This window comes from Lampetra planeri, chromosome 53, assembly GCF_965212315.1.
Source record: "Lampetra planeri chromosome 53, kcLamPlan1.2.h2, whole genome shotgun sequence".
In the NCBI taxonomy this organism is placed as follows: domain Eukaryota; kingdom Metazoa; phylum Chordata; class Hyperoartia; order Petromyzontiformes; family Petromyzontidae; genus Lampetra; species Lampetra planeri.
The window spans coordinates 7,063,309-7,085,555 of record NC_136159.1 but is presented as its reverse complement, the minus strand read 5'-3'; the positions used below and the strand labels follow the sequence as shown (position 1 = coordinate 7,085,555).

At 54.9% G+C, this 22,247-nt stretch overlaps 1 protein-coding gene across 1 annotated transcript in view; it reads left to right on the top strand.

Moving 5' to 3' along the window:
* Positions 1–22,247, top strand: part of LOC144734907 (uncharacterized) — a 57,566-nt gene that overhangs the window by 28,302 nt on the left and 7,017 nt on the right. The window contains exons 3-9 of the mRNA XM_078617348.1: positions 13,467–13,612; positions 13,780–14,264; positions 15,913–16,177; positions 16,748–16,844; positions 18,675–18,717; positions 19,214–19,273; positions 20,292–20,412. Coding sequence (XP_078473474.1) covers positions 13,493–13,612; positions 13,780–14,264; positions 15,913–16,177; positions 16,748–16,844; positions 18,675–18,717; positions 19,214–19,273; positions 20,292–20,412 — 1,191 coding nt within the window. The 5' untranslated portion in view covers positions 13,467–13,492. The remainder of the gene's footprint in view (positions 1–13,466; positions 13,613–13,779; positions 14,265–15,912; positions 16,178–16,747; positions 16,845–18,674; positions 18,718–19,213; positions 19,274–20,291; positions 20,413–22,247) is intronic.

Genomic DNA, 22,247 nt, shown 5'->3' with positions numbered 1-22,247 from the left:
TACAGCCGCCACCCACCCACCCACCCACTTCCCACAGCGGTGAAGTATGCACGGCTTGCGGAGGCCCTCGTTCAGCAGTGGGATGGATGCAAGGGGCGCTGTGTACGATTGTTAAGTTCGGCACGGCCGCAGGAAAGGGTGGCGTGCCAGGCCAACTTTGTCTCCCCGGGATCAATTAAGGCTGAGTCAACACAAGCACACAACAACAACTGCCGTTCGCCACTGAGTGGCAGTGACATCACCACTTGTGCCAGGCTAGGTGCACTTTGAGGCCACGTGAAGCGAGGAAGGCGCGCTGACAGGAGGTCGCTGAACACAGACCGCCGAGGTGCCATGGGCTGACTGAGAGTGTTCGCTTGTGCCAACATGCCAACGCACACGCACAGGCACACACACACACACAAGCACATAGAGCCACAAATATTAATCTCCTCCTCCATCATCATCATCAGCGAGCGCCGACTATGACGTACACGGGCGGGTCTTGAACCGAGACCCTAATGAAGAGAGACACTGCGCCGATGTAAAAGGCGACTCCCAAATTTTGATGAAACGCGTGGAGGTTGTGTCCATGGGCTGCCTTGCGTCTCGAAGATGAACAGGTGTCTCAACTGGCGATCAAAACACTTTGCTGACCCCCGTTCTGTTTATGTGCCATCTAAGCTAGTTGGCCGACCAGACGCAAATAAATACAAACATAACGTCAATAGATTGAGACACGTACACACGTTAACAAGCGCACACACGCACCCACACAACAACCGCCATTCGCCACTAAGTGGCGGTGACGTCACCACGACGCTTGTGCCAGGCCATGTGCACCTTGGGGCCACGTGAAGTGTCGAACGTCCGCTGGCAGGAGGTCACGGGGCAGACCCAGGTGCCACGGGTCGACTGACCGAGATGAGTGGCTGATGCACCACCTGTGCCCCCTACTGTGCCAACTTGCTGTGCTTTAGCTACCCGGCGCTCCGCTCGTTGTTGTAAGCGTCGCTCCTCCGCCCTCTGTTGTTGTTGGAGGGCGACTGCCTCCAACTGCCCAGTAGCGTCCTTCACGAGCCTCCTCCACAGAGGCCGATCTTGACACCGCTGGTACCAGTCATCGGCAAGTCCACTCAGCTCCACGTCCTCCTGTACCACATCACTCCATCTCTTCTCTAGCCGGTGCAGTGCCTGTTTAGCCCCCTCGATCCAGCTGAACAAAAGTTGTTTAGGCATGCGGTGGCTGGGCATGCGGGCTACATGACCCAGCCAACACACCAACATACAAGGATCACGTGCCATGACACCCTTAGATTGCTTTCGTTGTTTGTGCTGTTAGCGAGCACCTATTAAGGTACGCACTGTAATGCGTGCTCCGTGTGTGCCAGGCCACCTTTGTCTCCTCAGCGCTGATGTTCACCTGACCGCACTGCATCATGGACTAATTGGAGGCCGAGTTTTCCTAAGGAGGGGGGCACAGGCTAGATTTAGGTGCCCATTGTGACGATTGCAAAAACAAAGACACAGATCCCCCGTATAGCCTGTAACAGACTGTAGGGGCAAGTGCTGTTAGCGAGCACCTATTAAGGCCTGCACGGCACACGAGGGGGTGGATGGCCAGCACCACGCCCGGCTGCCTTTGTCTCCCCAGTGGCAATGTGTACACATCGCACCTGGCATTCATTAGAAGCTGAGTCGACCTAGGGGAGGCCCAGGACCAGTTCAAATCATCGCAGCCAGTGTTAGTGGCCATGAGGGGGGAATCGAACCCGGGACGGCAGGTTCGCAGCGCAGCGCGCTGACCGCCGCACTACCGCTCCCCATTATTGCATGTGCAAAAAAAAGACAAAGAACCCCGTACCTTTGGGGCAAGTGCTGTTAGCGAGCACCTATCTTTTTCGTACGGCTGCCGATGTGGATGCAGAGCAAGCAACCACAGTCTCGCATTCAGGTGGTCAAGTCCAGATAAAGGCCGACGCACACGCGCGCTCCCAGCACGCTCCCAACGCACCCGCTCCTGATGCGTCAGCTGAGCGCGTAGACCAGCAGCAGCTGGATCATTTTAAACGCGCACTGCGGCCCGGGAGCATGCCGTGTTTGTGGCGTGCGTGCACCGAAGCATGGGGACACAAACAGGAAACCCAGCAGCTCGTACCATCTCAGCACCCCCCCCCCTCACCGCTCGCACGTACAGACAGGCTCACGGGCTCACTACAGACAGGCTCGCTCGGAGCGCATTCGAACCTCGCACGCACGGCTCTCTCCCGCACTCTCGCTCGCTCGCTCACTCCCAGCGATTAGCATGGAGATGAAAAAAAAATCTGGTTAATGATTTAGTTGGTGGAGTTAGAATGCAGGGAGTTGGGGGGTTGGTGTTCCCACACACCACCCCCCAAGGCTTTTGCCTGTCCAGAAAACAAGCAAACCACCCTCCCCTCTGCTTCACTTTGACTTCTCGGTGCCGTGCGCCAGCTGCCCCCCCCCCCCATCACCAGCAGCAGAATCAGCCTCTGCACACGGCGAGACGAGCGTGTCTGCGGGCCAGGGCCATCGCCCAAAACGTCGTCTATACCCCAGCGTTTCAGGGTAGCCTCGTTCGACTTGCGCGTCGAGGTTTTTAGTTTGTGACCTGACCGAACGCGCGCCGTTTTTCGTTTCCGATAGAGCTCCGGTGTTGTTGTCTGGCCGGCCTCTCTCTCCGTGCCTTTTTCCTTTCCCCGGTTTTATTTTTAATTTTTTGTTCCGGGCTCGTAATTATTTTTATTTTTACTTTTCGAAAGCTGCTGCTGCTGCTGCGACGTCAGTCAAAAAAAAAATCCGCTCGAAAAATCGACGCTCCGTTCAATTTATTTATCTCGTTGCGCACGCGCGTGTTTACTTGTGCTCTCCTAAATGTCGATGTTTCCGCTCGGAGGGCCGCCGCGGCGACCGTGAAGCGGGTCCCTTTTCCAAAATAGCGGCCGTGCGTGCCGCCGCGCGTGCGTCCATCCCCCTTTGTGTAAATTTGGCTCGGCAAACGCCCGGCGCTTGAGGCCGCCCCCTACCCCCCCAAGCACCCCGCCAACCCCGGCCGGCTCCGTAACCGTGCCCTTGGACACCATGCCGTCGCCGCGCTGCCCGGCGCCCGCAGCCCCCGTGGCCGGGGCAGCGCCCGTCGGAATTAACGACGGAGAGTAGAAAACGGTTCGGACTACTACCCCCCCCCAACAACAACGCACACCGCAGCCGCCATGGACTCGGACTCGGACTCACCGTTCAACCACTCGTGGCCGTCCTTCCCCAAGCTCAAGCTACGGAGGTGGTCGCTCAAGAGAGGTGAACGGGGTATTGACGCGCGTGCGTACCTTCCCGCTTTGGAGCTGAGTGAGCGGCGCTTCGCGACGGTCACGGGAGGGCGGGATGGGAGGGAGGCGACGGTGCTCCTCTCTCTCCGCTTCGTGGTTGCACGCTCGCCGCTTTGCTCGCGTGGCTCGTCTTTATTTTACTTGTGCTGTGGGTCCAGGGCGGCCTCAGCTGAGAGTTAAGGTTGTGTGTGTGTGTGCGCGTACGTAGTGGTTAGTTATGTAATTAGTTACGTGGTGGTTATGTCATGATTTGGTTGGTTAGTGGGGAGCTGTGGCGTGGTGGTTCGCACAATGTGCTACACACGGCTATGAATCCTGTTAACATCGGTGTAAAGTGGAATCGGGACTGCTCCTGGGTCTTTCCTAGGTCGACCTGAGCCTTAAATGAGTCCCTGCTGCATTGTGTAAACATTAGCAATGGATGTACGTTTAACTTCTTTCGCACCGTACATAGCCAACCGTACTAATCGGAGGTGATGAGCGCTCGCTAACAACGATGGTGGCCCCAACAGTCTGACGCGGTGAGATCGTTGTCTCTGTCGCGGTACGCGCTGGTGTGTGCAGGATGTGTCTGGACACAAGCAGGCAAGCGTGATCGCGTGGCTGATGTATCGTGATGTTCCAGAAGGGCTCGTGACTGCGTGTACTGAAGTCTAGCCGTCATCTAAAAAATTGTCAAAATTGTTGGTTCCTTTTTTTTAATGTTCCAACTGTTTTGCTGAAGAAAACCCAAATCGATCGGCACGTTTGGCCATGGCGTGACAACTTCAGAACCGGAAATCTTTAATCAGAATCTTTACTTGGACCGGAGGAATCCTATGAGCTATGCAGCTTTTTTTCACAGATGTCCAGTAGGTTTCGCAGATATTCTAAGGGACTTGATCAGCTCTGTCGCCGGGTGTTGGAGGGCTTTGGCTAAAAGTTGACGTCACACCGCCGGGTGGTGTGGAGGGCTTTGGTTAAAAGTTGACGTCACACCGCCGGGTGGTGTGGAGGGCTTTGGTTAAAAGTTGACGTCACATCACTGGATGTTGGAGGGCCATGGTTAAAAGTTAACGTTACGCTGGCGATCTTTGACCCAGAAGAAACGAATCATGAATCGCGGCTGGAGAGAGAGACTGCATTTGGCACAGAGCGAGTTCAGCCGATGCTTCTAGCCAAGAATATAAAACAAACTTTTCTTACGTTTTTACAATCCGGGGCCCCGAATGTTTACATTTGGTTTCTCTCGGAGCGCAGGAAGTGGCGGTCGGCGTGAATCTCCACGCGTTGCTTTAAAGTCTCGTGCCGAGAACTCCGATAAAAATACAAACGCAAGCTCCCCCGAATCGGTGAACCAAGTAATTCGCCCTTCGAGCAGCGGTCGGCAAAGAAGCGGGGGCCAAGGGCCTCCTGGTTACTTGTGGCCGGAACGTTCGAATTTAGCGGCAGTAGATATTGGTCTTGAACTCGGGGAAACTTAAATGTTGGGCCGCCGTGTACGAACGCGCGTACGTGTCTGTGTGTGTCGTGGAGCGGTTAACGCGCTGCGCTACTAACCCAGCTCCCGAGTTTGATTCCCCCTCACAGCCAACACCAGTGACGATTCATCTGAACTGGACCTGGCCTTCCCCTAGGTCGACTCAGGCTCAAATGAGTACCTGGCAAACGTAGCTTGGTTCTGGCCACGCCATTGGATTGAGCGCCGTGACGGCCTTCATAGGTTCTCTCTAACAGCGCTGTGTGTGTGAGTGTCTGCTCGTATCTGCCTGTGTGTGTGCGTGTCTGTTTCTCTCTGTGTCTGTGTTCTTCCTGTGTAAGTGGGTGTGTCGTGTTTATCTCTCCCGAGCCGTCCGGCCCGTGTGTGTATGCGCATCCTGTGCTGTCCACCCATCCCCAAACGGCTTTCACCAACCCGGCCTTTTTTTTTTCTCGCACGCGATTAATTCCCTTCATTTGCTTATTTTCGCGTCGCCGCTTTACACAAAGCGCTGGCGGCACGCCCGCCAGGGGCGAGCTTCGGGGGGGGGGGGGGGAGGGGGGCCACGTGGACTGTGCGTGCTGCCGGCCCGGTGCCACGGTGCGCGCCCCCCGCGCCTTGTAGGGGGCTGTGGAGCCGGTGGCTCGTGGCGCCCCAGGAGAGCCGCGCCGTCGGTCTCTCGTTCGTGTGCCGCCCATTGCGAGCCAGCTTTTGTGACGGCACGAGAAGTCCGTGACAGCGGTGACGACGACGACGACGCTCGCGATCGCACTGTGCGCCAATCCATCTCGCTGCTGCTGCTGCTGCACACGAGCCGGTTTCATTGCTCCATCTCCGTGATGGACGCATCCCTTGTGTACGGGCACCACGCATATTTACGCTGTTAATTAGTATCTCCTTAATTTAGGCAGATAATTCTTTATTTGAGTTCCAAGACCCCTTTTATGGAGTTCACGCGTTGGGATGTTTGGCTATTCGTTTGGCAATCAGCTTGGGAGCCTGGAGAAAACAACATGCCGACAAGGATGGAATCCTTGACCGATCGGTCTGCAGTCCGTATACATAAAAACCACGCAGCCATGCAAACGGCTAATTGCAAAACATTGTTGTGTTGCCATAACAAAAACTAAAAACAGGTGGAGAAATACATCCAATGTAATAATTATGTTGAACAAACATGGCGTGCTGGTGAGACCCAGAAGGTCGAAACCGATCCAGAGTTTGCTTGGTGAAATAGAAACGCTGGGGGATGTGATTGATCTGGAAATCTTGGAGGCCCATGCACGAACAGGATTCAGTGCGGCATTGTGAATGATGGTTACTACTATATACGACCGCTTGTCTTGCGATCGAAACGTCGTGATATATTATTTTTTTGTTTCATTTTATTATTTTCTACCTACGTGGCTTTACCGAAAGAACCAAAGAGTATGGATTTCCTGCAGTCACGAAAGCTTCAAATCAAGATATATACGTGTTCTTTACCCATAATGCCCCACAACGATGCATAATGAGATTGCGTGTGATGCTATTAAACGAGAAAGAAGTTAATCTTTAATCGGGGCAGAGTAGAGTACAAAAGTCATGGGTAGACCAAGCTTGGCTGCTGCATTCATTAATTATTTTTAAAGGAGCTTTTTTCTCATGTGTCTTAAAGCGCGCTGTCGCTCTGATCACACCGCAATGGTTGAATGCTCGAATTCTCACAGCAGATACAGGGCTGGGGGGGGGGGTCACGGGGGGGGGGGGTCATGGTGGGGGGGGGGGTTGGGGGACGGGGGGGGGGACGGGGGTGGGGGGCCATGCTAGGGAATTGAAGCGAAGGTCGTGAATGTTTTTAAGAAAAATTTAATCGCCTGCCATTGTGGTTCCCAAATTCCTGCTGCTCAATCGGCTTTGTTTATTCCTTTTATTTTCGCCGGTTGTTAAATTTTACCGGCCTCTTAACTTTCGCCTCATCCTCCTTGAGGCTTGGCCCACCAGCAAACGCGGGGGTCACGGTCTCTCCGCTGCTGGAGGACGGCCTCCTCACGCCGTCGCGGTCTCGCGACGCGTAGCGATCCCCCGCTCCCGCGAGCTCCATCTCCGTGATGCACGTCCGTCCTCTTGGGCGGCTCGTTCACTCCTTTGGCCTTGCGGTCTCGACTGCCGGAACGCCGTCCCGTCTAGCCGTGACGTTGTCCTGCCCAGGCCCACGTGGGGCTCTCTGCTCCGCTTGCTGTTCCTCTGTGCCGTCTCTTGGGAAATGCGTGTCCCCGTGTATTCCTGAGCATATGGTGTGAGCAGAATGTGAGCAAACGATTATTATTATTATTATTCTCCAGTCCATCGGCCACTTGGTGGTGCAGACCATTGCTATTCAGCAGCATTTCCTTAAGCCAGAAAATCCAATTTCGACCTTCTGGGTCTCGGGGGCTTTGTGAAGCGAATGTCGCTGGCTCGCCGGATGCTCTTCACCTAAAAGGGGCACTGCGCACCGCACGGAGCAGTATCGGAACACACACACACCCATAATGCTTTGCTGTGGAACATTATGGGTAACGGCAAATATATTTACGAATAACTTTTTTCGTATTCCGTGCCCCACCCCTCCCTCCCTTGTCCCCCCCCACCTCGTCCCCCACCCCACGCAAATTGGATTTACGACTTGGGGGGGGGTGGGACACACAAGTGGTCTCTGTCCTCGTGCTCCGTGGCGTTGCCTTCTTTGTGCAGGGCGGCCGGTCCGGGGCAGGGTCACGCTCGACGCTCTGGGAGGCCCGGTGTAAATTTATTTATTTTTATTTATTTTCTTTTCCGACGTTTCTCGCTCTCTCTCTCTCCGTGTGCCGTCGTGGCTGTATTTGGTTTTGACTTGAAGCTTAATGCGACGTCGCTTAATGGCCTTTCTCATTCCTCCTCTTCTTGTGTCGTCCCCCCCCCCTTCTCGTGCTCACCCCCTCGCTCGCCCTATTGCCCTCCTCCTTAACTTCGGAAACAATTTTAAGTGCGCGTGCGTCCCCTAAGGAATCGTTTATTCTTGTTGTGATCGTAGTGGTCTATCCACTGCTGGATGAAGGCCTCCCTCACCCCCCCCCCCCCACATCTTCTCCATCTTGCACGGCCACAGTCTCGCCTCGCTCCCCGCCGCACACGTGAAGCCGAACTCATGGGCTCCGTCTCTGCGGGACGACGTCCTCCCAGGATCATCCACCGCCCCCCCTCTCTCTGGCCGTGTGGTCTTCCCGAGCCCCCCCACCCCTCCCACCCCTCCCCTTTCACTTTCCTTTACAGTCAACGTCTTCCCTCTCTTAGGTCGCGATCCGCCACCCCGTGCCCCCCAAACACTCTGAGCCACCGCACCCGGTTCCGCTGCTGTGGCCGCCCACCGTCGCAGATTTCGCCAGACGATGGCATGCCACTGTGGAGGCGCTGATGACAATGACCACGGCACGCTGCAGCGAGTGGCCCCGGCGGTTCGCTCGCTGCGCTCCGCGATCCGGAGGCCGCCGCTTTGGCACGGCAGTCGAAACGACGGCACAAGGTTCCTTGCATCACCCCCCCCCCCTCCTCTGCCGCCGCCTACCGCAATCTTGCAAGACGTCTCCCCAGTGGGGAAGAGAGTATTCACTCTAGAGAGTAGAGAGTGTACACTCTAGGGGTTATTCTCTCTAGGGGGTTATTCTCTCTAGGGCAGGGGTCGGCAACCAAAATAACAAGAAGAGCCATTTCTTTCCAATTCGGTACAAAATTCAGTATTTCAAGAGCCGCAATGCATCTGAGTACATACTGTACATACGTACATATCGTCAAGAAGCAGCCCGTAAAGAGCCGCTTGCGGCTCCGGAGCCGTAGGTTGCCGACCCCTGCTCTAGGGGGTTATTCTCTCTAGGGGGTTATTCTCTCTAGGGGGTTATTCTCTCTAGGGGGTTATTCTCTCTAGGGGGTTCTACTCTCTCTAGAGAGGAGAGATACTCTCTAGAGGGTAAGCTCTCTAGACTTCCCTCGAGAGGAGACCCTTCTGCCAGCAGCGGTCTGAGCGAGCACTTGCAGGGCTGCACCTTTACCTCGCGTCCGCTCCTTTCTCGCGACTCGACGTGGCGGTCAGATGGCGAGTTCCTGAGTCAAGAAAGGCGCGCGCTGTGCGAGTTGCCACCTACAGCTGAGCGACTTAACCCCGTGGTCACCTTTGACCCCCCCCCCGTCGCCGGGGTTGCGGATTCACCTTGGCCTGCAAAGCGGAATCTTGATGAGCGCCGGCTCACGTTCGATTGTGCGGTTGTAGCGGTTATCGCGCTGCACTACGAACCCGGCGGCCCTTTGTTCGATTCCCGCTCGCGGCCAACACGGTTTCCTTCCGATTTATAACCTGGGGCCTGGGGAACGGCGAGTGTGAGTGTGTGTGAGCATGTGTGGGAGTGCGTTGTGTGTGTAAGGCGAGCGGTGGCGTAGCGGTTAGCGTGCAGCGCTACGAACCCGGCGGCCCGAGTTCGATTCCCACTCACGGCCAACACGGGTGAGGATTATCTGAACCGGTGCTGGGCCTCTCCTAGGTCGACTCAGCCTCAAAAGAGTACCTGGTCCGGCGTGTAAACATCGGCACTGGGGCGATAAAGGCGGCCGGGCGTGGTGTTGGCCACCCATCCACCCATCCACTCGTGTGCCGTGCCGGCCTTCATTGGTGCTCGCTCACAGCACTTGCCCCAACAGTCTGTTAAGGCTATACGGGGGATCTTTACTTTGTTATTTTTTTTTTAACGTTCGATTTGCATTTTCGGTGCACCTCCAACGTACATCTTATCTTGCCTCAAGCGGAATTCATGTTGCGTCTTAACCAAGGCGATCAACGAAGAATTAACAACGGGTGCAAAGTATACATGTGCATGCTGGAGGTGAGTTAAATGAAACCGGTGAGACGAAGCAATGGGGGGGGGGGGGGGGGCGGGGGGCAAATCTGCGATGCTGCGTGATTTCGGTGGAAGCGAAATCGATGACACTCAATGATGACGAGCGGAATGGAATGAATGGGGGACGAGTGATGGCCCGGTGCTTGACGCACGTGATGCCGGAGCTCTACCCATAACCTTTCACAATTCACTTCCAGGCAGAGGTCGCAACCGGGTACCCGATAACCGTACCCTACCCGATACCCGGCTACCCGGCCTGGTACGGGTACCCGGCCGGGTACGGGTACGGGTAGACCGTGAGTCATTGGTGAATAACTGTTTGTCACTCATTTCCCAACGTCTTGTCTCTTCACACAAATTCAAGTTCCTAGAATCAACCCACCCACGCCTGCAACATGGCTTCATGCCAGAGGTCGCAATCAGGTACCCGATACCCGTACCCTACCTGTACCCGGCCGGGTATGGGTAAGGTACGGGTACGGCCGGGTACGGGTACGGGTACCCGTTTGCGACCCTGGTGTGGCCGGGTACGGGTAAGGAATCAAAACCCGTTTCCAACCTCTGCTTCCAGGGGTCGACGCTGCAGGTCACTTTACGAACCCGGGCTTAATTTTGTTCCCTGCTCAGCTAAGCCGAGCTTCCGAGGTCCCTCGAGATCGCGGAGCGTGCACGTTCCGGGAGGATCCCGCCGTCGGCGAGTGGGGCCCGGCAACGCGAAAGCGCCGGAGGGCGCCCGCTGTGTTTACGTAACGCGATATCCGTGGACGCTTTATATGGCGACGTTTAAAAATAGGGGCCCGTCCGTCGAGGTGTATTCTTAACCCCCCCTCCCCTCCCCCCCCCCCGTGCGTCGTCAAGGCCACGGCGGAGCGGGAGCAGGATTGGGATCGGGAGTGGGATTGGGAGTGGGATCGGGAGTGGGATCTGGAGTGGGATCGGGAGTGGGATCGGGAGTGGGATCGGGAGTGGGATCGGGAGTGGGATCGGGAGTGGGATCGGGAGTGGGATCGGGAGTGGGATCGGGAGTGGGATCGGGAGTGGGATTGAGTTTGGGAGCAGGAGCAGGAGTGGGTTTGGGATCGGGAGTGGGTTTGGGAGTGGGTTCGGGAGCGTGTTAACGCGCCGGGGGGGGGGGGGGGGTGTGCCGCTGCATGCGTCACAACGGTGAGGGGCTCCGTCCCGACGAGTCCCAGCGACGCCGCGGCAAGAGTGGCGGCAGGGTTCTGCCGTGCCGCGCCGCGATAATAAACCCCACGACCTCGTTCTCTTCCAGCCACGGCCAAGATCGGCGGTGAGCGATATCAGAACCGGTCCTGTGGCCGCCCTCCTTCCCTCGGTTTCACCAACCCACACTGACCAGCGTGGCGAAGTATGGTCAGGCAACCCCCCCCCCTCCCCCATGCCCCGCATGGGGTGGAGGATTTCCTCGCGGACCTCATCAACAGGGGATTTACGACAAGGCGGCACATTTGAGATTGATTTCGGGCGAATGACTGAAATTCCTTCATCAGCCATTCGGAGCACTCAGGAACACATTTTAATTGTTTGACAGGTAAGTCTTGCCGATTTTAATAGGCGCTTGCAACAGCACTTGCCCTGGCAAGCCCGTGTGGCTACACGGGGTGTCTTTATCTTTGTGTGCGGTTGTGCACATGTGTGGCGTGCGTGTGTGTACGCACACGAATGTCAGTCATCTCAGTGGGGAGCAGCAGTGTAGCGGTTAGCGTGCTGTGTTACAAACCCGGTGATCCGAGTTCGACTCGTGCTCACGGCCAATAACAGTGATGATGATCTGAACCGGTCCTGGACCTCCCCTAGGTCGACTCCACCTCAAATGAGTACCTTTTGCGGTGTGTAGTAAACATCGGCACGAGCGAGATAAAGGCCGCCGGGCGTGGTGCTGGCCACCCACCCCCTCAGGTGCCGTGCCGGCCTTCATAGGTGCTTGCTGACAGCACTTGCCCCAACAGTCTGTTACAGGCTATATTGGGGACCTTTGTCTTTGTGTTTTACTTGTGTGTGTGTGTGTATGGAACGGCACACAAGCACGCAATAAGTCCTATGGTGTTTTTCCATGATTGTGGTTATTGTGCACGGTGAGGCCATCATTGTCGCGATAGTAAAATAATTAACGGTTCACTCTCCGTTGCGGTTCCTCATTGTGGGGCGGTGCCGCCGGTATCTCTGCTGGTGGAAATTCTTTTATGTCCCGCCGTGCGCTGGGTTTAAAGATCGTGGGTTCAGCGGACAAGTTTCCACGTTGACGGGGGGGAAAATGAAAGCCTCTCTCACGTGGGTGAGGACTTTTTTTTTTACCTTTTGCGCCGTAACTTTCTCGTCACCCCCCCGAGCGTTAGCGGGACGGCAGCGTCGGATTTCGCGACGTCGTCGTTTTTCTGCCGGTTTTGCCGACGGCAGGTGTGAGCGCGACATTGTCTGGGGGGCGGTGGGACGCGGGGGGTGGTTTACGGGTGTCCCACGCGGTTTTCCCGGCGGTTGTGCCGCGCGGATTTTTTTTGGGGAGCCCGGCGCCCCCGGCGTTTCACCGCCGAAGCGGTCCCCCGGGACGTCGCGCGCCGAACGGCAAACGTCCGTACGGCGCGGGGACTCGGTTGACTCGACCGGGGGGAGCCGTACGGCACGGCCGCGAAAACCACCCATGCCGCTTGTAAAGTGGCCGGTGGCGGTGGCGGTGGCGGTGGCGCTGGGGGTTGCCAGCGGCGATGGTGAAGGGGCCGGTGTGCTAAGTACAAAGCTAGTGGCCGAGAGAGAGAGAAAACGTAGGCGAGGTAAAAGTACAAAGGCCTTCATCGCGAAAATCGCGTAAAACCTTCGAGCGTTTGGCAAAGTCAAGGCCTTCCCTGGTCCCTGTGACGTCTTTTAGAATCGTCGCCTCCGGCCGTCCGGTTTGCTGCCGTCGTGGCACGAGCCAAGGCGCTCGTGTGGACGGGCTCCGGTCTCACGGTATTGGGGCCCCGGCCATTGCCAACTCGGCAAGATTGTCGCTGGCCCTGGCGGATTTTTTCCCCGTTTCCCGAGCCAACGGGGTTTTAAAGAGTGACTCCCAGTAGGCCTCGGCAAGGTAAGGTAATTTACCCTTTTTACTGGGTAAAAGGGTAATGTCTAGATTTGAAGTTTTCGTGACTGCAGGGATCCATACTCTTTGGTTCTTTCGGTAAAGTCACGTAGGTATAGATTTTAAATTTTATTTAATTTATACCTACGTGACTTTACCGAAAGAACCAAAGAGTATGAAAGGGTAAAGGGTAAAGGTGTCGACATGCCAAGGTAAAGGGTAGGGTAAAGGTAGCGCGGAAAAATTACCCGGTAAACACCTTGTGTTTACCGCTCGCTCAAAGCTCCGTGGCGCAGTTTGTGGCCTCCATTCAAAATTGGAATCATCAAGAGTATTCTATATGAATAAAGCGCTCTACCTAGCATTTACCTGTTAAAAACCTTCTTCATGTGTAGTAGTACCCCAGTAATTACCCTGTAATCGGGCAATTTGTATGGGGTAAGGGTACAAGGTAAAGGTAGGCTCGTTGCTTTTGACCTTTTACCTTACCTTGCCGAGGCCTAATACTCAGTGCGCTTTAAGGATCCTGTATCAGTGCGCTGTGTGAATGTATGTATGTTGAACTTCTTGTGCACTGTACATAGCAAACCCTGCTAATCGGAGCTGCGTGAAATACTCGCTTAATCTTCCCGCGCGGTTTTGATGACATCTGGCCAATTGTCTGCTGCGAGGAGTTGGCCCCCCGCGTGAACCAGGGATGCGTTGTTTTGCCCGCCCAGGTCCCCGAAGGCCGTCGGGTTTGGCCATGATGATGGGTTCATCCTCCGTGGCCTTTCCGCCCGAGGCCGGCTCTGCGGGGATGCGGTGCTCGGAAGGGATCCGGCGAGGCGAGGAGATTTACATCAACAAGTTGGCCATGGAGCAGGTATGCGCGGAAGTTCGGTGTCCGCGGATTTGTGGTTTACACAAAATGAACTCGAAATGTTAAACTTTCGTCCTTAGCGATAGAGTGCTTGATCATACTCTAGCACACGCGAGGGCAATTCACAGTCGTGCTTGCAATCGCCCCAAATCCTGTTGTTGGCTCTGCAGGACGAGGAGGACGAGGAGGAGGACGAGGAGAATGACGATTGCATTCGGCACCACCACCACCACCTCCACCTCGTCCCGGGCGCCACCACCTCGTCATCCTCCGACGCGCATCGCCCGCCACGGATGGTCACGGCGACGGCGATGGGAAGCCCCGACGACGAGCCACCCGACGAGAACGACCGAGAAGACGACGGTGACGGCGACGGCAAGGACGACGGCGAGTCGCGCCGCTGGGCGGACCGAGACGCGAGCTCGAGGGGGGCGACCGACGATGCCGCCGCCGTTGCCGCAGACGACGAAAACGACGACGAAGACGACGACGACGAAGACGCCGACGACGAGGGTGGATGCGACGCGAACGGGTTCGGAAACGCGGCGCTCAGGTTGTCGCGCCTGCGGATGTCGATGCGCTCGATCTCGCCGGGACGGCGCCACAGCTGGGAGCCGGCCAAGAAGCGCGCGGTCGTCGAGTCCAAGAGGCGCAGGTGAGACACACCGGGGGGCCCCGGCGACGCGGCGGTCGGCGTGCCGCGCTAGGCAACCCGGCGACGCCGAGTTCGATTCCCGCTCACGGCCAAAACCGATTATATTGAACCGGTCCTGGGCCGGTTCAGATTAGGTTCGGCCTTTGGAAGCATTGGCACCTGGGGAGACGAAGACAGCCCGGTGCGGTGCTGACCACGCCGCTTAGTCGTTTGCCGTTGCCGGCAGTCATGGGTGCTCATTGGCACGCTTGATAGACCGTATTGGGGCGGGGGTCTTTGTCTTTGTGTGTCTGTGTGTGCATGCGCGTGCGCGCGTATGTGTGTGTGTGGGGAGCGGTAGTGTAGCGGTTAGCACGCCGCGCTACGTAACCCAGAAACCCGTGTTCGATTCCCGCTCACGGTCACCAACACCGGTGATGATTATCTCAAATGGTCCTGGGCCTCCACCTAGGTCGACCCGGCCTCAAATGAGTACCTGGTGCAGTGTGTAAAAACATCGCCACTGGGGAGACAAAGGCGGCCGGGCAGATTGGTGTTGGCCACCCCAACCCTCTCGTGTACCGTGGTGGCCTTCATAGGTGCTACTCGCGAACAACACTTGCCCCAGCAGTCTGTTAAGGTTATACGGGGGGGACCTTTATCTTTGGAGACTTGAGGGGGCCACAGAGGGGAGAAGAGTGCCAGGCGGTGAGCCAGGACGGAGGGGGCGGGAATTGAAGCGATTGCAGTGGAGAGGAATCGGAGAGACTCGGAGGGGTGGGTCGGGGGTTGGCTCAAAAGTCTGAGATACTGGACCACCATCGCCCAGAGGCTGGTTGGGATTTGGGGTTTCAGCCGCTGCCCGTCATTAAACCGGGAAGGGCAGCGAGTTGATGGTCCGAAGGCGCCGCACCCAACACTTGAAACCTGGTTTTTCCACTTAATACGGCACGAATTTCAGCTTCTGGGAGTGTAAAACGTCGGGTTTTAACGGACATGCAATTCGACGCCATTTGCGGGGCAAATAAAATAAAACCTCGCGTGTGCCCCCCAAGTGTGTGGACGAGAGGCCCTCTGAAGTGGCTCGAGGGGTAGTTATGTGGCGTCAGCTTGCAGGGGGCTCTTCCCCTTTGCAAGGTGGCGATGCCGCTGTTTGCTGCCAGGATTTGCGACGCCCGATAAATATGGACAAAATTGGGTTGATAAAACATGAGATGTGTATTTTGGAGAAAAAAAACAATCTTGCAATTCGGTGCGGTTACGTGTGTTGATTGTATCTCCAGCCTGCCTTGATTTTTATAGTTATTGCTGCTGTCGCATTGTGAATCCTACCGCACCGATAGTGTGTTTTCAATGACACGGTGACTTTTACGGTGGTGTGGTGATGTGGTGGTGATGGTGGTGGTGGTTGTGGTGATGGTCTTGGTGGTTGTGGTTATGGTGATGGTCATGGTGGTGGTGGTGATGGTCGTGGTGGTGGTGGTCGTGGTGGTGGTCGTGGTGGTGGTGGTGGTGGTGGTCGTAGTAGTGGTGGTGGTGGTCGTGGTGGTTGTGGTTATGGTGATGGTCGTGGTGGTGGTGGTCGTGGTGGTGGTGTTGGTGGTCGTGGTGGTCGTGGTGGTGGAGGCTGACGGAGCGACCGTGTGCCGCGTGCTTCTCTTGAGAGCAGCGCCAGCGTTGATGAGCTCGACAGTCACAGCGAGGGAGAGGAGGAGGAGGAGCAGGAGGTGGAGGAGGAGGAGGGTGCGCAGATGTCCACGGTGGTGGCTGAGGAACATGGAGAAGAGGGGGAGGACGAGGTGGAGGATGAGGAGGAGGTGGAAAGAAAACGACGTTTGGCACAAGTGGGAGGCACCGTTGCTGAACGCCCTCAAACGTTAGAGGGGCTTTCGCCTCCATTCGGGATTCTACACGAGCACCACGACCTCTCACCGGCAAGTGTTACCCCCCCCTCCTCCTCTACCCCCCTCCTAGCCCCTCTCCCTCCTCCGTCCCCCCACCTCATCCTTCTTTGGCCATTAAGTGGTAAACATAACTTTCAAAATAGCTGCATAATTACAGCACGCGTTTTTTTTATCCATATTTCTAATTTATTTTCAAGATATATAGACATACACACACACACACAGGGTCAACCATTTACAGATGCCCCACTCATATATCGTGGAAATGATTGTAAATGCAAAATGCTGATTTCACTGTTGTGCGACGAGTGTCGTTGGTGGCAAAGACGGAGGGGAAAGCTGCCGCCCCCCCTCGTGTTGCGTGGAACTCGGAGGTAGTTCTAAGCCGTTTTCGAACACGGTCGGTTGGTGCACTGGCCTGCCGAGAGATCTGAACGGATTCTTTGTCTCGCGGCGATGATACCACTGTCTCGAGATTGACCTGGGGATAAAATAAATAAGTATAGACAGGACAATCGGTCACTTAAGGTCGCTACGCTGACCATGCCTTGGGATTGCCGTTCTCCTCCCCCCCCTCCCCCCCGTCTTTGCGGTCCGCAGGACGGCGAGGAGGCCAGAGCGCTGGGTTTGGGCCCAATGCCCTACAGGAAGTCGGCGATGATGCCACACCTCCCGAACCACGAGCCCTTCATAAACAGTGAGTGGTTTGCCGTGTTACCAGCTTGGAATGTCTTTAACGGAAGGGATTGGGGATCACACGGCTCCACTGCTCTTCTCAAGTGCAGTCGGGCAAGGGCCACAGCCGAATATGGCCATGTGACGCCTCTGCTATCTAGTGGTCATGTGATGCATCTGCCATAAAAATTTAAATAATATATCGTTGGACATTCAACAATTTCCAGGGTCATGCCCCATACGGTGTTTACCAAAATCGCTCTCACATAGCCCGCGTGTGTCTTCTCTTGAGTCTCTTTACATTCCCCAAAAAAACCTGGGTCACGGTCTTGAAAACCGATAATTCATAAAAATAAAGCTTCCTCTGTGAAGGATGATGACTGTGCGCTTTACACACGCGCGCTGTCCATAGCAATGACAAAGTAAGAAGTAAATAGAACTGTTCCCCACCATAGGAATGTGGAATTTCCACCACTGGCTCATCGTAGATTTTTTAATCCACACTAGGAAGCAAATCTTTTTGAATCCCCTGCCGAAAATGGTCACTATATTTTCTTTATATTATTATCCTTATTTACCTAGGGGAAAGCCTCACTGAGTCTCAAGACTTTTTCAGAAGAGTCCTGCCTCGTTGTCTCAGCAGTGGCTGACGATTGCCGTGCGTTTCCCAATGAAGTACATTTACGGGACAAAGTTTTCAAGTTTCTCGAGTTTGGACCGTGACGACGGCTCCCGACGGCCCGCCTACTCTTAGTCAAACGACATCACGAGACACGCGATCTTGTCACGTCGAACATTTGGAGCAGCGTTAGCCCGCAGTATTGACCACAGGGGCCTGCCAGGTTCGAACCGCGATCCTCTGCCAACGAGCGGCGCAACGCGCTTCCGCTGGGCCGCGTCGCCGTCGGCTGAACGATGAAAGCGGTTTAGCAAAACTTGGCCGTGTTGGCCTGGTAAAAACCAGCTTGACGGTCTCAGTCCTGTCACCGGTGGCCACCGTCGGGTTGTGTTTCCCGCACCTCCGATTAGCCACGGTTGGCCACGTACAGCGCGAAAGAAGTTCAACGTACACACAAGCGTATGCTACCACTCGGACCGCCGTTGGCCCATCCTTGCCGAGAGCCACCTGCGCAGCTGGGGCCGGGCTGACTCACTCTTTCCGCGTCCGTTTGTAAATCACGGCGAGCAGCTGCTTGCTGCCATCGTAAAGTAAACGGGGCAATGGCGCGTGTACGCCCCCCACCTCCCGCCGCCTCGTCGAGGTGAGTTAGTGCGGCGTCCACGGGTCAGCGCTGTCGCGTCGCCGCAAGCGCTCCGGCCAGGGTCGTTTCCGTACACCCAGCACGCACGCGCATGCGCACGCTGATACCCGTGTACACACATTGGTCAAAAGACAAAAGATTCCCAGGATAGCCTTAACAGACTGCTGGGGCAAGTGCTGTTAGCGAGTAGCACCTATGAAGGCCGGCACGGCGCACGAGGGGGTGGGTGGCCAGCACTAAGCCCGGCCCGCCTTTGTCTCCCCAGTGCCAATTTTTACACACTGCATCTAGTACTCATTTTAGGCTGAGGCGACCTAGGGGAGGCCCAGGACCGGTTCAGATAATCGACGTTAGTGTTGGCCATGAGCAGGAATCGAACTTGTGTCCCCGGGGTTCATAGCGCAGCGCACTAACTATTGTGCCACTGCTCCTACATGCACACGTGCATCCTCATTATTTTATCTTTTCCACTAGAATGATGATGTTGATGGTGGTGCTGGTAGCGATGATGGTGACGACGACGACGACGATGTTAAAAGCGTAAATGCGCATTGCTAATCACGTGCGCGATTGTGTGGTCGTATTTTCAGAGTCAAGGTCGCGCAGCGTGTCGTATGTCCCATCACCCGAACGGTACGTTCGCCTCCATCTCAGCTCGGCTTCGGCTTTGCTGTCGCTAAAAATATTCACGCTCCTCGAATAACCTCTGTGCATTGTAAGCTGATGAGTATTTTTCCCTATAGCGTTCTCCGTATTGTGGGAGGTATTTATATTTCTCCATGGTTCGTGTAAACAACAAATAGAAAATATTGGTTTGACTGTCAGAGCGGGTGGCTAAATGCTGCCGCCAACACACAAAGGGATCTCAGATGTAGCTCCATAATGTCTGCTTCCGGGGTCCATTGTCTAGCACGGAGGGATGCACTGCCGTGCGCGAGATCCAAGTGGATGCTTCGGCCAATCGCGTCTCACCAACGGCACAATCGGAATAAAATTGGAATTATCCCACCAAAAAACGTAATAATAATAATCCAGTTTTTAGAGGACGTTACCCCGCTTTGGTATGGATTGGTAAGAGGTTTGTTCACCTGTTTCTCATGGTGCATCTATTGCCCGTGTCTCTTCCCAGGCGGACGCAGTCGGCCACTCTTCCGTCCAACATGAGCCTCTCGTCGGTCGTCATGACGCAGTAAGAACCGCATTGGGGCCCCCCGCAAGGCCACGTTTTGGGACGTGTGATGGGCCATGTGCCAGGCCGTGTACCAGGCATTGTACCAGGCCCTGTACCAGGCCTTGTACCAGGCCTTGTGTCAGGCCTTGTACCAGGCCTTGTGCCAGGCCTTGTACCAGGCCTTGTGCCAGGCCTTGTACCAGGCCTTGTGTCAGGCCTTGTACCAGGCCTTGTGTCAGGCCTTGTACCAGGCCTTGTACCAGGCATTGTGCCAGGCCGTGTACTAGGCCTTGTACCAGGCCTTGTACCAGGCCTTGTACCAGGCCTTGTACCAGGCCTTGTACCAGGCCTTGTACTAGGCCTTGTACCAGGCCTTGTACCAGGCCTTGTACCAGGCCTTGTACCAGGCCTTGTACCAGGCCTTGTACCAGGCCTTGTGCCAGGCCTTGTACCAGGCATTGTGCCAGGCCTTGTACTAGGCCTTGTGCCAGGCCTTGTACCAGGCCTTGTACCAGGCCTTGTACTAGGCCTTGTACCAGGCCTTGTACTAGGCCTTGTACCAGGCCTTGTACTAGGCCTTGTACCAGGCCTTGTACCAGGCCTTGTGCCAGGCCTTGTGCCAGGCCTTGTGCCAGGCCTTGTGCCAGGCCTTGTGCCAGGCCTTGTACCAGGCCTTGTGCCAGGCCTTGTACCAGGCCTTGTGCCAGGCCTTGTACCAGGCCGTGTGCCAGGCCTTGTGCCAGGCCTTGTGTCAGGCCTTGTGTCAGGCCTTGTGCCAGGCCTTGTGCCAGGCCGTGTGCCACGTATTCGGCGCCACCTGATTGCGAGAAGAGGTTTCAGTCGGGCGCCTCTTTACGATTCTCTCGTCATATTATTCTGACGCCACTTACAATCGCTGAATCAGTAAAATAACAATAATACTAATTATGATGGTGGTGATGATGATGATGTATTGCGCCGCTTTGTGACTCCCGCTACTGGAGCTAAGGCCTCCGCAGCATTCCGTGCTCACTGATGATTGCTGTGTGGCGTCCAGGGCGGACGAGCCGGGAGTGGTCTCCCCGAGCAAGCCGGACGGGGAGAAGGCCGGAACCCGGGTGGCGCGAACGTTCAGCTTCCTCAAGAACCGCATGACCAGCACAAAGAACCGCAACAAGGTGGGCTTGGCCGGGCTCTATCCACTGCTGTGTTAAGGATTTCCCCCCCCCCCCCCCGCTCCTTGCAAACAGCGTTCCCGATTGGCCTTTCGTCGTCGGGTCTTGAGCTGTTTCCGCTGCCGGATGAAAGTACAAATCAGAACATCACAGCATAAGCAGACATCAATTCTCAATACGAATGATGGCAAATATAAGTCTCCAACGAAGCATGTATTGCTGAAGTGGGCGAGAGAGCTGCCGTGGCAAGAGGTTGTCCCACCTGATGACTGACGCTTGTGTTGTGCCCGAAACGTCGTGATTTGTTTTATTTTATTTCTACCCACATGACTTTACCGAAAGAACAAAAGAGTATGGATTCCTGCAGTCACGATAAGCTTCAAATCAAGATTGAAGAATGTATTCGATTAAATCAGGGGTTGGAAACCTGCTGCTCCGGAACCGCATGCGGCTCTTCATAGCTGTCAACCCCTTATCAGTGCCTACCTTATTACAGACCAATTCAGACCTTATTGGTCACCCCGTGTCCTTATAAACTCAACGTTCATCCTACAAAGTCCCATCACAAGGGAGAAACACAAACAAATAGATAATATATTTTTGTTGTTGCCCGTATTGAAACAGCTGTACCCCCGTATGGACCTGAAAACTCAATGTCCCTGTACAAGAATACGAGTAAACCGTATGGGTTGACAGGTATGGTTCTTTAAGGACTGTTTCGTGACATTATTTATTAAGGACTCACCATCTCGTATTCACCACATGCATTGCGGTTCTTGAAATATTGAGGGTTCTTTTTTTTCCGAATTCGATTTTTTTGTTACACTGTTACTGTTATTTTGGTTGCTGAACCCTGATCTAAATAATGGCAACGTCTGACCAGTAGATGGCCGCGAGTACGGTACGTCTATACTGTCGTGATTTACGGGGTGAGATCCGTCCGAGTGATTGTTGGTCATCGCTGGAGCCCGTTGAGATCCGCCACGGTGGATCGCGGGGCTCGGTGTCGTAGTGGCCACCGCTGACACAACCCAAAGGAATCCGATCGTGGAACAAGTCGGTGCATGGGAAAATTGACGACACTGAAAGCAGCTTCGCCACAATCCCAGCGATTCGGAGTCCGTATCTTGATTTAGACCGGAGGTTGGAATCCGATGAGCTATGAAGCTCTTTTTCACAGATGTCCAGTAGAGGCTGGGGGGTGGGGGCGGTTTGCCGGAGTACATCCGACACTGCCCGTATATAACTTTTTTTTATAGAAAACCCAAAAAAATGGTGGGACAAATCGTGTTCTGTCTGGCTCACAGTTATAATCGGTTGACGTGCTACGCGCCAAATAAAAGCAACTCGGTGATTATACGAAAGGTTACCCAAGAATATGAATAGGGTAACCCATGTCGCTTTATTGTTTAAAACGTATATCTTAAATTACGTGAACTTAATATAATGAATCGTATAAACGGAACGAAAATGAAAAGCGATCTAGGTGTGAGACGAACATAATTGTTTGCTAACTCGAAACTAAATTAAAGCCATAAGGAATTAATGTATTCACAGCGAGGCCAAATTGAGCATGCAAATGGTACAACAATGAGGCAATGCAAATGACAAACGAAAATAACCTGGTATTAAATAGAGTTTTTGGTGTAGGGTTGTGAAATTATTCCACCATTTCCAACGCTGGAGCCTTATTGGGTGAGAAAACAACGGAGCAGCAAACAAGACAAATGAGACAAAAACAATCAATCGATTTGTAGAATCAAACCTCATCCTGCGAACCGTGGCAGTCTAAAAAAAAACGAAAAACATATTTTTATTTTACCACGATTTTACCCACT